Below are 15540 nucleotides of genomic sequence, written 5' to 3'. Positions count from 1 at the left end.
GTAATAAAAAAATAATAAAAAATTAATGATAAAATATTAAATAATAGTAAACAATAGTAAAAAATAGTGAAATTGAGTGATCTCATATCACTTTATTACCCAAACACATCATATCCAAACAGAGCTTAGTCCACACTGCTGCTCATATGTTTTTTTGGAAGCTCCTTAATTTAAAAATGTTACATGTCCTTAAATTCTTGGAAGGGTTAGTTTTATCTAATCATTTTCTAATATAACAGTCATCATGCATTTAGCTGTCTTCTTTATCTAACTGCATTTACTGATAATTTTTATCTAACTCAAATCATTGTACAATTTAAAATAGAAAAATTATACACATCATTTCTATACTAGACACCTATTTTAATTTTTATCTTTTAATTTTTTATTTTTAGTAGCTATGTGATGTAAGAACAATGAGTAGAATTTTTTTTTAAAATATAATAACATTTGGAGAATTATTAGTATAATAATAATTTAAAATATTAGAAAACCAATATAATATTTTTTAGCTGAATGAACAGTATTTTATATATTTATTTGAGTACAGTAAATTCAACCATTATTTGATTAATTTATGCAAGAATATTTTCATCTAATTTGGCTGACTGAGGTGGCTTTTAAAAAAAAAAAAAAAAAAAAAAAGATAAGAAAAGAAGAAAAATCCTTAAACCCTAACCCCCTTAATTCAGAAGTCAGAATTCTCTTATTTTCAAATCTCAGGCATTTCTTTTCACTCCCAGTCCGATGAGCCAATAAAGACAGCAATGGCCTCCAAATCACAACCTTTCTCATGGTCGCGCCTCCTCCTCAACTACCAGGTACTGAAAAGACCTCTCAATTCCCCACTCCACTTTTCCCGCAAAATCTCCAGTTGCCCACAGTTTCCCACCTCCCAAACGCAGACTTTCTCGTTTTTAACTAAGACCCATTATTCCACTTCCACATCTAGGGTGGTTCAGGACCTTCTGGCCGAGGTTGAGAGAGAGAGGCAGAGAGAAAGGGATCAGAGGAAAAGGGCTGGCTTGGACACCAAAGATATTGACGCCGAGGATGAGGAGGACTACATGGGGGTTATGCCATTGATAGAGAAGCTTGAAAAGGAGAAGCTCAAGGAAACCGGGGACTTGAACCAGTACGAAGAGCCTACGGACTCCGATAGCGATGACGACGACGAGCGTTTTAGCGCTGAGGCCGTGAAGAAGAGGTGGGATCAATTCGAGAGGAAGTTCAAGCGGCACGAGGAGCTGCTTAAGTACTTCACTGAGGCGGGTATGAAATGCATCGGCCTTGATTCTTTTTGTTTGTTTAGGCTGTTTAGCTTTGCTTGTTCTTTGTTTTGGTTTGTATTGTTGAATGGAAAAGTTTAGGACGATGTGTTTGGGCGCTTGGAAAGTACGGGAGAAGTATAGAAAATGGAAATTGAATGGTGGGCGTGTGTGCTCTATTTCGATGATCCCCTTTCATAGTGTTTTATTTCCAGCTTGTTTTGACTGATACCTTGACTTTTATGTCTGTAATGTTGAGTGGATGTTGTACTTACCAAAATGTTGAGTAGATATCGTTGGTTTATGTGTTTGGTTACTTCGAAAGTGGAAAAAAGAAAGGAATGAAAATGAAAGTTGAATGTTTAAAACCTTTTTTTTTTTTTTATGAATAAATGTTTAAAACCTATTATATTAGATATATAGTGAGCACTGTGTTTTATATGCTAGCACTGGAGGTTGGAAATTTTAGGGAACAAAATAAGCCTGATCCTACAATTTCAATGGTGCAGTAAGCTGTTTCTTTGTAACTAGGTAAAAAAAAAAAAAATCTGAGAAACTAAATTGGATTTTATTTGAACCATTCTGAACGTTCGTAAATTATTTAAAATTTTCTGCTCTTTCATGATATGCATTTTCTCAACACTTAAACTAAAGTTAATATTCAATATTCAATTATGGTGGTTTACTTTTCTTTCACCTTTCTTTCATATGTTTAAGTAAATATAAACTTTGAAAATGTGAAAAAAAAAATCTTTGAATACTGGTATATGTGCCTATCAAAATATTGATATATGTGTTTTAAATATTTTCTTTTCCTTTTCCTCAGTTTTCCAAGCAGCACAAAGTACATGTTGCATATATTTTCTTTATTTGGTGTAATCAGTTGTTATGCCCTTTGGGCGAAACAGCAGTTCCACTCCCCCCATATGAATGGATAATGGATTAGGTTATGGGTTTGAGTTACATGGACTTCATGAGTACTTACCATAATTTGTGTATATCTATGCATAATTTGTTTGGTCTTTTATATGGACTGGTTTTTTATATTTTTGGTGTTCTTTAACAGAAACACTTGATGATGCCTTCAAATGGATGAGTAAAATAGACAAGTTTGAGCAAAAACATTTCCAACTCCGCCCTGAATATCGGGTGATTGGTGAGTTGATGAACCGTTTGAAAGTAGCTGAGGGAAAGGATAAATTCATTCTTCAGCAAAAACTGAATAGAGCTATGAGGCTGATAGAATGGAAGGAAGCTTATGATCCTAACAATCCTGCCAATTTTGGGGTTATTCAGCATGAACAAGTTGGGCCCTCTGCTGATCTTTTGGAGCATGCTGGATTTGAGAAGGAGAAGCAAATGATACTGGGTGATGATGATGATGAGGAAGAGTTTGATGACATGAAAGAGAGGGATGACATACTTTTGGAGAAGCTTAATGCCATTGACAAAAAACTTGAAGAGAAGCTAGCAGAGTTGGATCATACGTTTGGAAAGAAGGGTAAGATTCTAGAGGAAGAGATTAGAGATCTTGCCGAGGAGAGAAATGAGTTGACAGAGAAGAAAAGAAGACCTCTTTACAGGAAAGTAAGTCATGCATCATCCTGTTTGTTTTTTCTTGTTAATAGGAAAATTCATTTTAATACATGGTTAAGGATAAACTATGTACTTATAAACTGCAGAAATGTGTTGTGTCAATGTGATGTTCCTTTTTTCTTTTCTTCTCCATCTTGCTAATAGTATCATGCAATTACTTCCATCTTGTAATGGTATCATGCAATTACTGGATGAATTCTTTTGGTTGTAGCTTTTGTTCTCGTATTTTCACTCTCGCAATTTTTTGGGAGCTATAAGTATTGCACAATTTCATTTGGATGAAGTTTATTTAATCTTGCTTTCCTTGGTTGTTCATTCCACAGGATTAAATGTTACCGTACTTAGTTGCATTTGGAATGATGAAAAGTGATTTAATTAACAAGAACTATTAACATACTTGACGTGTACATATGATGTGTGTGGGGAAAAAATAAAAACGAGTTGCCAATTATATGGTCGTGCTTGCCATCTTGATTTTTGACAGTTCATTCTTTATATGTGTACAATTTGAATCACCTTGAGTCAAATTTGAATCTTTCGTTAGTTTTTTTCTTATAGATAGCTATAAATGCATAGCTGTCCCTATACTTGCTTTAATAGATTCTTTGAAACTTCATTATGTCCTTGAATCTGTAGCCTACAACAATTAGATTGATATTTTTAAAATGGACCATTACTTTTACTTTACTATAAAGAGATGAAAGAAGTTTTTAGTTGACTACATTGCCTCAATGTCAGTGTCTCATCCAAGTGAATAAACCATTGGTTGATGAGGAAATCAATGAGGGGTCGAATGGTAAAAAATTGTTTGAAACTCCTACACCGACCTGAAAATTAAAGTTATATGTATGTATAATATGCATAATGATTTCCTTGACCTGTAATTTCTATACTGATTTTCCTGGGAGTATTTTTTTCTGCATGTTACTAGGAACATATTTTTTTTACAGTTTGACTATGTTTACCATTGTCTTCATTGTAGATAGTGTGCATTGTTTTCTCTCCTTTCTTTTCAATTAGTTTTGAGCTTTCCCTCATCTAGATATTTTAATTACTTATGTTTTTTTTCTATATTTTTCTGCATAAGCTCAAGCGGTTACATTTAATGGCAGGGCTTTGATGTGAAATTGATTGATGTGAATCGAACCTGTAAAGTTACAAAGGTATTGAAGACCCCTTCAATGTCACTTTATTGACAATAATGTTTCTGTTATCATTGTTTATATCTTAATCTAAAATGTTCTAGGGTGGACAAGTGGTCAAATACACTGCTATTTTAGCTTGTGGAAACTATCATGGTGTTGTTGGCTTTGCTAAGGCCAAAGGCCCTGCAATTCCTGTTGCTCTTCAAAAGGTATCTATTTTGGTGCTATACTTTTTTAAATGAATTCTTTTGGATTCTGTTTGTTTTATCTGCTGTTTTATAACTTGTTTTTGTTTCAAGTTGCATAATTTGATTACCTTTTTATTATTAGATTCAATCTCTTTTTATTTCGAAGTAGGTGATCTTTTTCTATTTCCAGCTAGGTGTTTCTTTTGTATACGTCCTATCTAAGCTATGTCTTTTGAGTTCAATAAAATTCTCAGTTTCTTGTAAAAAAATATGACATAAAAAAAAATTACCTATAAAAATATATATTATCAGATTCAGAACTCAGATACAGGTTATAATGCAGACAATATGCAATTTTTGTTGTGCAATTCGTAACATGCTCAGGACCTCGTATCGTAGGTATGAGAAATATGATATATGTGAGCATAAGGATAATTTGACTTAAAAAACAATTGTGCATATGGAGTTTTTAGGAAATTATACATTCAAGTGTAAGGATGTTTAATTCTAGTTAGATTTGCATTCAAATTCTAACTTTTACAGGCTGCCAGGTTATGTAATTGGAAGCTGATTTGAATGAAGTTTGGGCAAACTAAAATCTTGACCGTCTAACTTTAGGATCATTTTCTATTTGGTCCTTGAACTTAAAAATTAGCATCATCAAGCCTGAACTTTATAAACTGTTTCAATATCATCAAAATTCTGTAAATTTTGCGAATGGTGTTGTTAACACATAACAAATGATGCGCTCAGTTTTATTCCATGTGGCTGATCCCATAGCACTTTCTATCTAAATTGGTTATTATTTGTACCAAAATGGACAACATAAGCTCTCCTTCCCCCTACCCATCCCTGTCTATCTCATTTAGGGGTGTAATCAGTCCTGTCTGGTCCGGTCCAAGGGAGGCCACAGACCAAAAATTTCGGTTCACCCTTTTTGCTGGACCGGACCGATTATCCCTATAGACCAGACCGGTCCGGTCGGTCCAATCAGTTTGATTTGGTCCTTGAACATTTTTTTCCTCTTTTATTCTTTTGGCAAATAAATTAATACAAAAAATTAATTAAATTAGTAAAATTAAAATTAAGTGAGATCTTTAATATTGATTATGCAACTAACTCATTAAAAAAATAATTAATTATAACTATATTTATGATGTTTATAGTACTTAGTACTTTAGTATTCATAATGGCCTATATTAAAATTGTAACATTTTATACATGGTTAATGAATATTAAATAATTTCATTGTCCATAGATTATTCATGCTTACTTGCAACTTAGGTATCTTAAAAAAAATTATCTAATTACTTTAATTTGATGAAATAGTAGAGTATGTATTTACATATAATAACATATATTATCATATTTATCATATGATATATTAGTTAATTGATAGCATATATTATTTTACATTTTATATGATCAATGAGTGATAGATTAGATGAAAATTTTTGGTCCAGTCCAAAAAAACCACACTTGGGACAGGACCGAAAATCGAGTTTTTCATACACTATGGACAAAGACCTACCAACATGATTTCTGGTCCGGAGCGAAAATCTTTCACCCCTAATCTCATTGCAATTCTGGGATTACGGATCCTCAAATGGAGGCACCAAACAAAGTCCAAACTCAAATTGCGCCCCCCCCCCCCCCCCCCCCCCCCCCCCCCCCCCCCCCCCCCCCCCCCCCCCCCCCAAAAAAAAAAAAAAGCAGAAAAGAACAACCACAAAAATCCTTTGGATCTGCACAATCTTATTTAAGCCCTAAAATGTAAGCCTCACCACGCTCACTAATTCAAATTTTCATACATCAAAAGCGTAGTCATTGGCATTGAAGCCAGAAGTGCCTAATCTGGTGTGCTTGCTCAATAAAGTCCAAGGCATGGCTGATACCCTCAATCATCCCATGGAATTTGCACCTGTTGAGCCCTAATCGCCATTCTCTGCATATTTCTCGCCGCCCTTCTGCTCACGCTCTTTTAATGTGGACCATAGATGCTTAATCCAAACATATGGCAGAGAAACAAAACTTGTGAAAAAGTAAGAGAATTTGAGAGACTGAGCTTACCCCTCAGTATAGTGAGCTAGGATGGCTGTGTTGTTTGAGTGGGAAGGATATACTCATGGACACTTTGGAAAAAGGCATCAGGTTATAGATCATGTGCTAACGTCATTTATTAAATATAAGAGGTTTGAGATGTAAGGTTGATATCAAAACTATTTGCAAAGCTCTTGCTACGTTTCATAGTTTAGTGATGAGACCGTAGAGCATTTGTCACTTTATTGTGCTATAGCAAGTTCTCTATAAAGTTTGATTGTTGGCATCTTTGGGCTAGCATGGGTTATGCCTTGTCAGGTGGTGGATTTATTTGTGTGTTGAAAAGGTAAGTTTAATAGTCTGCAGAGCAATATTTGTGGAAAATATTTTTTTTTTATAGGTAATCAAGAAGTTTTATTCATAGGCAAAGCCCAAGTACATAGTGAGTATACATGAGAATAACCTAATTAGAGTTTACAATCGAAAGTAGAAAATCATGGACATTTAGCCCATTAAAAACAATAGCCCCCGCCCATAGGAACAAAATTTTAAAAAATAAAACTTTAAGCTCATCCGTTGTTCTTTCATGATCTTCGAAGCTTCTATCCTTTCTTTCCCGCCAAATGCACCAACACATACATATAGGAACCATTCTCCAGATTGCTGCCACATGTGAGTTGCCTCGAAGGCCTCTCTAACTTGCAAGGAAATCCACCAGTCTAAGAGGCATGACCCATAACAATCAAATTCTAACGAAAAAATCATCCCACATGGTCCTGGTCACCTCGCAGTGTAAAAACAAATGATCCATTGATTCACCAGTTCAACACCATTATACGATGTTTCTGTAAATTATCTGTGGTGAGGATCTTGTCCAGAGATGCTGTCCATTCGAAAAAAGCTGCTTTTGAAGGAGCATTTGTCTGCCATATGCTCTTCCATGGAAACATGGTCATTCCAGGGCTCGTTAGATCTTGGTAAAACAATCTGATCGTGAATTTACCTTTCTTGGAGGGGCTCTAGCTCATCTTATCTATGGTACCCTCTGCCATGCTTATAAAATGCAATGCCTCATAGAACTCTGTGATAGTCTCCATCTCCCAGTCTTGGGTTGCCCTAATGATTCTACATTCTATTGAGGGCAGCCACTAGAAAAGACCAAGAGATCGGCTATCGCTGCATCCTTTTATAGTGTGATCCCAAAAATGGCAAGGAAGGTGTTTGGAGGCTACATTCAACCCCACCATTTGTCATACCAAAATCTGACACGAGAGTCATCACCCACCACAATATGTTCATGTCTTCAAAAGATATCTCAATGTCTCCTAATGTATTTCCACAAACCCACCCCATATGTGCCATGTACCTCATTCGAGATATTTGTGGAAAATGATTCCACCTTGTTTAATGTGGTATATTTGAAGAGAAAGGAACAACCACAGTTTCAAAGACAGTGAGAAGTCGATGTTGGATCTTAAGGTTTTCTGTTTTAATGCTTTTTGCCAGTGGATATGTGCCATCATTTCTCGTATACCCTTTTTGTACTTGGCTAATCACCTTTAGCTTGTTAATAAAAGTTTCCTTGTCAAAAAAAAAAAAAAAAAAAAAAATTCGGTGGACCATATATGGATATTCTGATCTGAAAAAATTACCAGGTCTAGGCTTTGGTAAACTATGGAATCGTTTATGTTGGTTTTATTCACCCCAAGTTCAATCAGTGCAATGTCTGGGTGGTTAAGTGTTTCTCTTGTATACTTCCAATGTACTTGGGTTGTGCTTTTTGTGCTTATTAATTAATATTTTTGACTTATCAAAAAAGAAAAAGGCTCTCTTTTGGTTCACTTGTATTGCATACAGCTCCCACAGTTTTACCATTTCAGCTATGTTCTTTCGTGTCCTCGGTTCTTCCTGCAAGACTTGAAATTATTGGGAAATGCATTAGTTTATAATATATTTCTTAAGTTGCCATTTGCATTCTTTGTTTCTATTCCTACTAAGTCCACTTCATCAGCATTGTGTCTTGACTGCCCCCTTTCTGTATGAAGTGCAGTTAGTTTCTTAGTCTCTTATTTAAGAAGGCAAAGCAACTAATCAATCCTGTGAGGATATTTGTTTTCGAAAAGTTTTAAATTTTCTTCTAGTGTGCAAAATCGGAGTTGACTGTTAGAACCTTAAAGTATATGAAGATTTTTTATTTCAATCCCATGAGGCAATATGGGTTGTAGGTCCCTTATGTTATTAAAATGATGTTACCAGGCATATGAGAAATGCTTTCAGAATCTCCACTATGTGGAACGGCATGAGGAGCATACAATTGCACATGCAATACAAACATCCTATAAAAAGACAAAGGTATTCACCTGCTTTCCATGCATTTATGTATTTGGAATGAATTTCTTTTCCTTCCCCTCATTTCTTGGATTCTTTGTGCAATTACGGCTTCTTTGATTCCTGCATATTGTTTTAGGTGTATCTCTGGCCTGCACCCACTAGGACAGGTATGAAAGCAGGGAAAACTGTCCAAACAATATTGCATTTAGCTGGTTTTAAAAATATCAAGTCTAAGGTAATTAACTACAAAACCGAATCCATGTTAGAAGGATGTTTTCCGCAATCTAGGTATTTGTTCTGACCACGATGACTCTTGATAGGTCATTGGCTCAAGAAATCCTCACAACACTGTGAAGGCTCTCTTCAAAGCTCTCAACGCGGTGAGTAGTCCAGCCCATCTTTATAATATTATGGATGCTCTTGAATTGATTTTTTCACTGAAGTTTTATGCTGAACTATTCATATCTGTGAACTTTTTCAGGTTGAAACTCCAAAGGATGTCCAAGAAAAGTTTGGGCGGACTGTTGTTGAGAAGTACTTGCTTTGACAGGTTTTAGATCCACTGCAATGGATCCAGTTACCTCCAAGTATATTTCCTTGAATGTGAAAGACCTTAACTTATTAGATGATGAGTATACAGGTTTTGGTATTCGTCTTATTGTTTTTTACCCATGTGATCTTTGATGATTCTCTTGACAATTTTGTCGTAAAGAGAGGGAAGAAATTAGAATCCTGAACTTAACAGGCTTTTAATATTGCCAAATGCCAATAAGTAATTGTGAGATTTATGGCTAGTTTGGGTAGTGTTGATTATTTTATTATTATTATTCACCTAGTTTTCGTTACTATTCAATATTCTATCTTTACTTTTTCATTATTTTTTTATTATTATTTACAGAATATTTGACATCACTTCACTATCCAAAAGCAACTTTAATCAGATGGGTACTCTTATCTCTTATGTGGGAAGGCATGGTGTCAGCTAATGTACAGGTGAGCCAATTGGAATCAACCATCTGTCCCCCTTTTCTTGAAGTTCTTTATTTGCTTCACATGGAAGAGAGAACAAAAAGAAAAAGAAAAAGAAAAAAGAAACTTGGGTGTGGTGTGGTGTAAAGGGTTATGCGATATAGCATTAAGTTAGAGCCATAATTAAATGTTGAAAATCACCAGGGATTGCCACCACTTTTGAAGGGGCACATTTCCTACGTTTTCGATGTATTTAACAGTATATTCTGATCCATACCATTTAGATCCCCCGCACATTCATATGTGGGTTTACTATCATTGAATCATTTCTGTAAAAGCATTCGCCCAAAACAAGAATCTTTGAAGAAATTTAAGACACCCCCCAAATCCTAGAAGTCTAGATAATATCGTTATTAAAAAAAAAAAAATGAAAAGCCTAGATAATATCATTGAAGAAAGAAAACAAAAAATTAAGACTAGAAGTTCATTTTTAATATAAAAGTTGCTTGTATAAGTAGTGTTACGTATAAGTTATTTATGCGTACTCTTTACGTATTTTATTAATATGATTAGTCAAAATAATTATTTTTTATTAAAAAAATAATGTAATTAATAACATTAGTGGAATACGTAAAGAATATGAAAAATGACTGCTCATAAAATTTTTTATTAGGCCTCATTTTGGATTTAAATATGAGTTGAAATGTGAATAAAATATTATTATAATATAATTTTTTAATATTATTATTATTATGAGATTTGAAAAAATTAAATTATCTATTATATTTTATGTAAAAATTTAAAAAAATTATAATAGTGGTTTGAGATAAATTTACAATCTAAAAATGGGCTAAACAAGTAAATAAATAGAAGCCACGTTCATAAAATAAAATAAAAAGTAAGCCCCGTCATCACGGGCACGTGTCATTCGATGACACCGCTGACATAAAAAAGTAAGCCACGTCATCGCTGGCACGTGTCATTCGATGACACTGCCGACACACATTCCCTTGCCTCCTGATATTATTATCACTACGTTTGAGAAAAAGAAAAGAAATAAAACAACAGAAAATACAGAGACTCTCTCTCTCTGCTCTTAGAAGAAGAAACGAATTGGACTCTTTGACGGAAAATGGTGTCGTCTTCAGAGGGTGGGGATCCGAACCCGATCCGAAAGCTTCTGGGGCTCGGGTTCTGGGTTCAGGGCTTCAGGTGCTTCCCATTGATGGCTTTGAACTTCTTTCTCAAGGACGGCCTCAATGTGGACTCCTCCGCGCTCCAGCTCCTCCTCAACTCCTCCAACTTCCCCATGGTCGCCAAGCCTCTCTACGGCATCGTTTCTGACGCTGTCTACATCAATGGCCAGCATCGCATTCCCTACATCGCCGTCGGAGGTAAGTGAACTCGCCGCCTTTGCCTTTCTTTGCCTTACTTTAGGTAATGCCTCTCTCTCTCTCTCTCTCTCTCTCTCTCTCTCTGTGGATTGTACTGATTGCTAAATCTTGATCGATGAGAGTACATAACGACTTCTGTTTTTATTTGGAAATGTTGAGAATTCAGTTTCTTTTGTAATCTGAATCGTCTGATATGACTATGAAAATTTGGTTCTGAAACCCAAAGCTAAAGGCTTTTTTTAAGAAAATGGAAGTAATGTTAATATTTTGGATTCAAAAGTGAATATTGATAGTCTGTGAAGTTTAATTTTCATGCCTTAAAGAGAGGGCTGTTTAAATTACAATACTAACAGGTAGTAGTATTGTAATACTAACAGGTTTTCTGTAAATAAATTTCATTTTCGGGAATATTTTTGTTTTTGATCAAGTTGATATTTACTGACCAAAGCCCCAATATAAAGTTTGTATATTCTGCTCTGAGCTAAAGCGAAAGTAGCGGAGATTCCATTCCTGAAACCCTTCTTCTTTCTTTTTAGAAAGCAAATTCTTCTTTTTCTTTCCTTTTTTAGCAGGTAAATTTCAAGCATTTATGTATATTGTTTACTACGCCTCTAACTTCATTTTTCTCCCCTAAAGTCCATTATCATATATTAATTATTCTAATCAATGTCTTATTTTTGCACCTTTTACCCTTATTAAGCACAGCCAAGAATATCTATTATTTTGGTTAATCCATTATGTTGACAAGGAAGATGCGGGGTTATTTGTAGGAGTTCATGAACTTGGTAAAATCGAAGGTTTTAGAAGCATGTATTTTCTTAATAATTTCCTATCAAAATGTTCTATATGTTATTACCTGTATATTTACCGAAGGTTGTTTAAGTGGAGCAAGGCTGACCACTGATCTTGTTTTTATAAGTATCTCGAAACACAAATCATCGCTTGAAGTTCAATCGTGTCTGTGGACCAACAAGTATGATAAAGTTGCTTCTGGAAGCTTAAACATATTTATTGATGATTATGGCTAGTATTCTCATCGGGAGCTGAAGCCACAATTTTTTACACCTTTAACTTTGAGTTCCCCCACTCCCCACTCCCCCCCCCCCCCCCCCCCCCCCCCAGTTATTAAGATAAGACATTTTTTGTTCACAAAGATTTGAAAGCAAAAGTTGCCCAAACCACTCCATGGTGCTGTTTTGACTGGGAAACATTCTAAGACTCTTAGGTATTGAAGGAGCTGATACAAAGTTACAAAGGTTGCAATGTTCATGATGTTTTGATATTAAATAATTTTCACGGTAATCACATTCAGATGAGCAACTCTGTTACTTCTTTCCATCGTGATCAGCATATACATCTGTGCATTATTCAGATCTTCGCACCAAGTCTTCAAGATAGTTTATCCTGTGCTATTTGCTCCAAAATTTATGTTCAATATCACTACGTCTCTAGGTTTCAGAAGTACTGGCTGACTAGAGTGAGACTCAGAAGTTATTTTGGAATTGAATGGCTGGAAATCTTTCTTTTTAAAGGAAGATGAGAACTGGGTTATTCTAGAGAGATCTCATTCAGTTAAATTCTGACCCACTCAAAGCTAGTTTGGACTTGAGCTTTGAGAAAATATGATTCTGCTCAGCTTGGAGCCGAACTTGGTGAGTTTGGAGCTGCTTTGCATCTTCATGAATTTTATTTACTGCTTGAAATTAGATATTGGGAGAAAGAGTTTTTGCAAGAGAAAAAGCTTGATACCTTGGAAAGTGATTATCTAAACTTAAAATTTTGTGCCCTTTTTCTTGTGCCTGTAGAAGAAAGGATTGATTTATACCGTGATTACTTATAATTCTGAAATAATGACTTCTAGACTTCTAGATGAAGGCCCCTTATATTTTTTTTGTTCTGCTTCTAGTATTTATAATTTTGTCTTAGCCATGCAATATAATATAATTTTATTTTTCTCTAATTAATCTCTCAAATTTATTGGTGCAGCTTTACTACAAGCACTGTCATGGCTAGCTATAGCAATAATCTCCCCGTCAAGCATCTCAATCTTCACCATTACTGTATATCTCCTCCTCAGTAACCTTGGCGCTTCAATAGCGGAAGTTGCGAATGACGCCATTGTTGCAGAGGTAGGAAAACAGCCAACTTCCTCTTCTAAAATTTCTCAACCGTCTTCCTCAGGAGAGCTCCAATCATATGTTTGGATGGCTTCCTCTGCTGGTGGAGTCCTTGGAAACCTCTTAGGTGGTATTGTGATTGATCGATTCTCTCCCCAAACTATGTTCCTGTTTTTTTGCCTGCTCCTTGCTCTCCAGTTTTTCATCACCGTTACTGTTCTCGAAAGCTCTCTTAACCTTCCCAAGAGCAAAGTCAATGCTGGGATTAGAAAACAACTTTCACAGCTCTCAGCCGCATTAAGAAAACCTGAGATTGCTTACTCAATAACATGGTTTGCAGCATCTTACGCCATAATTCCAGCACTAACTGGCACGATGTTCTTTTACCAGACACAATATTTGAAGATTGATTCATCAGTATTGGGTCTCTCTAAGGTGTTTGGTCAGGCAGCGATGCTTCTATGGAGCTTTGTCTATAATCGTCACTTGAAGACAGTCCCACCAAGGAAACTGATTTCAGCTATTCAGGCATTGATGGCCGTATTTATGATATCGGACGTGTTGTTCGTGAAGGGGTTCTACAAAATGATGGGTGTGCCGGATGCTGTCTATGTTGTGATTTTCTCAGGCTTATTGGAGGTTCTCTTCTTTTTCAAGATTCTGCCGTTCAGTGTTCTGATCGCACGGTTCTGTCCTCCAGGATGTGAAGGATCCCTAATGGCATTTGTCATGTCTGCTATAGCCCTCGCATTCATAGTGAGTGGATTCCTTGGCGTTGCACTTGCATCATATGTTGGCGTTACAGGAGATCAGTTTTCTGGGTTTCCTCTTGCCCTCATAATACAGGCAGTGTGCACGGTTTTGCCAATTTATTGGTTATCCTATGTACCTGATGACCTGAAATCCAAATCCAGGACTAAAAAGGAGTAACTTTTGACACAGGCAATTTCAAAAAGAGGGGCTCATCTTTGGTTTATCATTTCTTCCCTTACAATTTTCTCCTTTTCTTTTTCTTCTAGTGTACAATAATACTTTTATACAATACAATACAATATTCGAATATCAATTAACAAATCATCGTATTCTACTGTTTTGTTCAATCCTAGAATTCTCAAAGCCGGGGGTAATTTCCCTAGCAGTATTAAATTTTTAAGAAAAGTGGTGATTTTACATATTATCAAATATTCTAACTCCACACATTTAATAAGATATTCCAGACTTTTACAAATAATTAAAGTCTTCCTCTTCCCATCATAAGCTAGATTACTTAACAGCCAAAACCATCTTTAATTTGGTAACATTTGCTCCTATATCTGAGACGACAAAAACATAGGCATGTTTCCAAGTTACAAAGTTCATCAAAATCTGAGACACGATGCTTATGAATACCAAACACATAATGGAGCACACAACTTGTGCAGGAGACATGATTTGAGTGTGGATCCTGCATGAAAAATCATTTTTGTAAAGTTTGAAAAACAGCACACAAAAGTTAAAACCATCCTAGTAACATTGTAACACGTCTTGCAAAAAAGATGATTAGATAAGATAAAACACACGACTAAGAACAGATGAAGGAATTAAATTCTTCCATGATACTCCTCAATCTAAGTCTGAAAAGCTGATACATAATTGAAAACTATATTAAAGATATGGCATAACATCTATTACTTCTTATCTAGAAAGCAATAATGATCAAATTTAGAAATATTAATTAAGACATTATCATCTTCATCACCATCACTATTATCAAACAGAGTAACACCATCCTCTAAATTCAACGAGATATGGTTCTTCAATACTTCCATCAAGAAGTTCAGATCATTCACTTACTCTTTTTCAATCAAGCCAATGCTTTCAATGTTTTTGGGATCCAGAACATTTTTTACCCTTTTTTATGTTCCTACCAAAATAAAGCTCATACCTAAGTGAAAATGCTAAACACTTCTCATTATTTAAAATTTCAGCAACATTTTTAATAAAAAAAATATTTACTCCTCTCGAAGCTTCGAGTTATACTCAACAAAGACTAAATTATTTAAGCGTTTAAGATATAGTCTATTTCTTTTTTTAGAATGAATTCAACTCAAATTTACTTCAATTTCTTTCACAACTAGTTGTACTACAACATTAACTGAAATAGTTGTACTACAACATTAACTTAGTATGCATCCGTCCACATTCACAGGCTAGGGCACCACCTCAGTAGACACGAGGTGGCTCGAACAGGGCTATCCATGTGGTAACTGGCCACCACAAAGGTTGGTCAGTTCTGGCCACCTTGGTGGTGGCCACCATTGATGATGTCTTCTTCTTTTTTCTCAATAATACAAATTATTTTTTATTATTAAAATTAATTTTGTTTAAAAACTTTGATTTATTTATTTATTTATTTAAATCATAGATGTCATATTTCAGTTTTTGATTGGACTATGTGTTTCTTGTTAATATTGATGGATGGTAAAGTTGACGGAGGGACTTATTTCTAAAGA

General features: G+C 35.2%; 2 protein-coding genes across 2 annotated transcripts; both read left to right on the top strand.

Annotated features, from left to right (window-relative positions):
• The first annotated feature begins 646 nt into the window (after positions 1-646).
• Positions 647-9359, top strand: LOC121258629. Its single transcript, XM_041160171.1, has 8 exons — positions 647-1272; positions 2335-2855; positions 3977-4027; positions 4111-4218; positions 8494-8589; positions 8705-8803; positions 8889-8948; positions 9050-9359. Exons 1-8 carry the CDS (start codon positions 768-770, stop codon positions 9113-9115), a joined length of 1506 nt encoding a protein of 501 aa, XP_041016105.1. The 5' UTR covers positions 647-767; the 3' UTR covers positions 9116-9359.
• A 1218-nt stretch (positions 9360-10577) lies between these two features.
• Positions 10578-14228, top strand: LOC121258630 (probable folate-biopterin transporter 7). The gene is made up of 2 exons (XM_041160172.1): positions 10578-10931; positions 12918-14228. Exons 1-2 carry the CDS (start codon positions 10670-10672, stop codon positions 13976-13978), a joined length of 1323 nt encoding a protein of 440 aa, XP_041016106.1. The 5' UTR covers positions 10578-10669; the 3' UTR covers positions 13979-14228.
• Positions 14229-15540: the final 1312 nt, after the last annotated feature.

The sequence above is a fragment of the Juglans microcarpa x Juglans regia genome, chromosome 3S (assembly GCF_004785595.1).
Source record: "Juglans microcarpa x Juglans regia isolate MS1-56 chromosome 3S, Jm3101_v1.0, whole genome shotgun sequence".
NCBI classification, from domain to species: domain Eukaryota; kingdom Viridiplantae; phylum Streptophyta; class Magnoliopsida; order Fagales; family Juglandaceae; genus Juglans; species Juglans microcarpa x Juglans regia.
The sequence above is the reverse complement of the archived record's forward strand: the minus strand, read 5'-3'. Positions and strand labels throughout refer to the sequence as shown.

Excerpts from the sequence above, each read along its gene's own strand:
- LOC121258630 (XM_041160172.1), top strand. The coding sequence starts at position 10,670 with ATGGTGTCGTCTTCAGAGGGTGGGGATCCGAACCCGATCCGAAAGCTT. Across the intron at positions 10,932-12,917 it reads TCCCTACATCGCCGTCGGAG|CTTTACTACAAGCACTGTCA; the intron begins GTAAGTGAACTC and ends TTATTGGTGCAG.
- LOC121258629 (XM_041160171.1), top strand. The coding sequence starts at position 768 with ATGGCCTCCAAATCACAACCTTTCTCATGGTCGCGCCTCCTCCTCAAC. Across the intron at positions 2,856-3,976 it reads GAAGACCTCTTTACAGGAAA|GGCTTTGATGTGAAATTGAT; the intron begins GTAAGTCATGCA and ends ATTTAATGGCAG. Across the intron at positions 4,219-8,493 it reads TTCCTGTTGCTCTTCAAAAG|GCATATGAGAAATGCTTTCA; the intron begins GTATCTATTTTG and ends TGATGTTACCAG.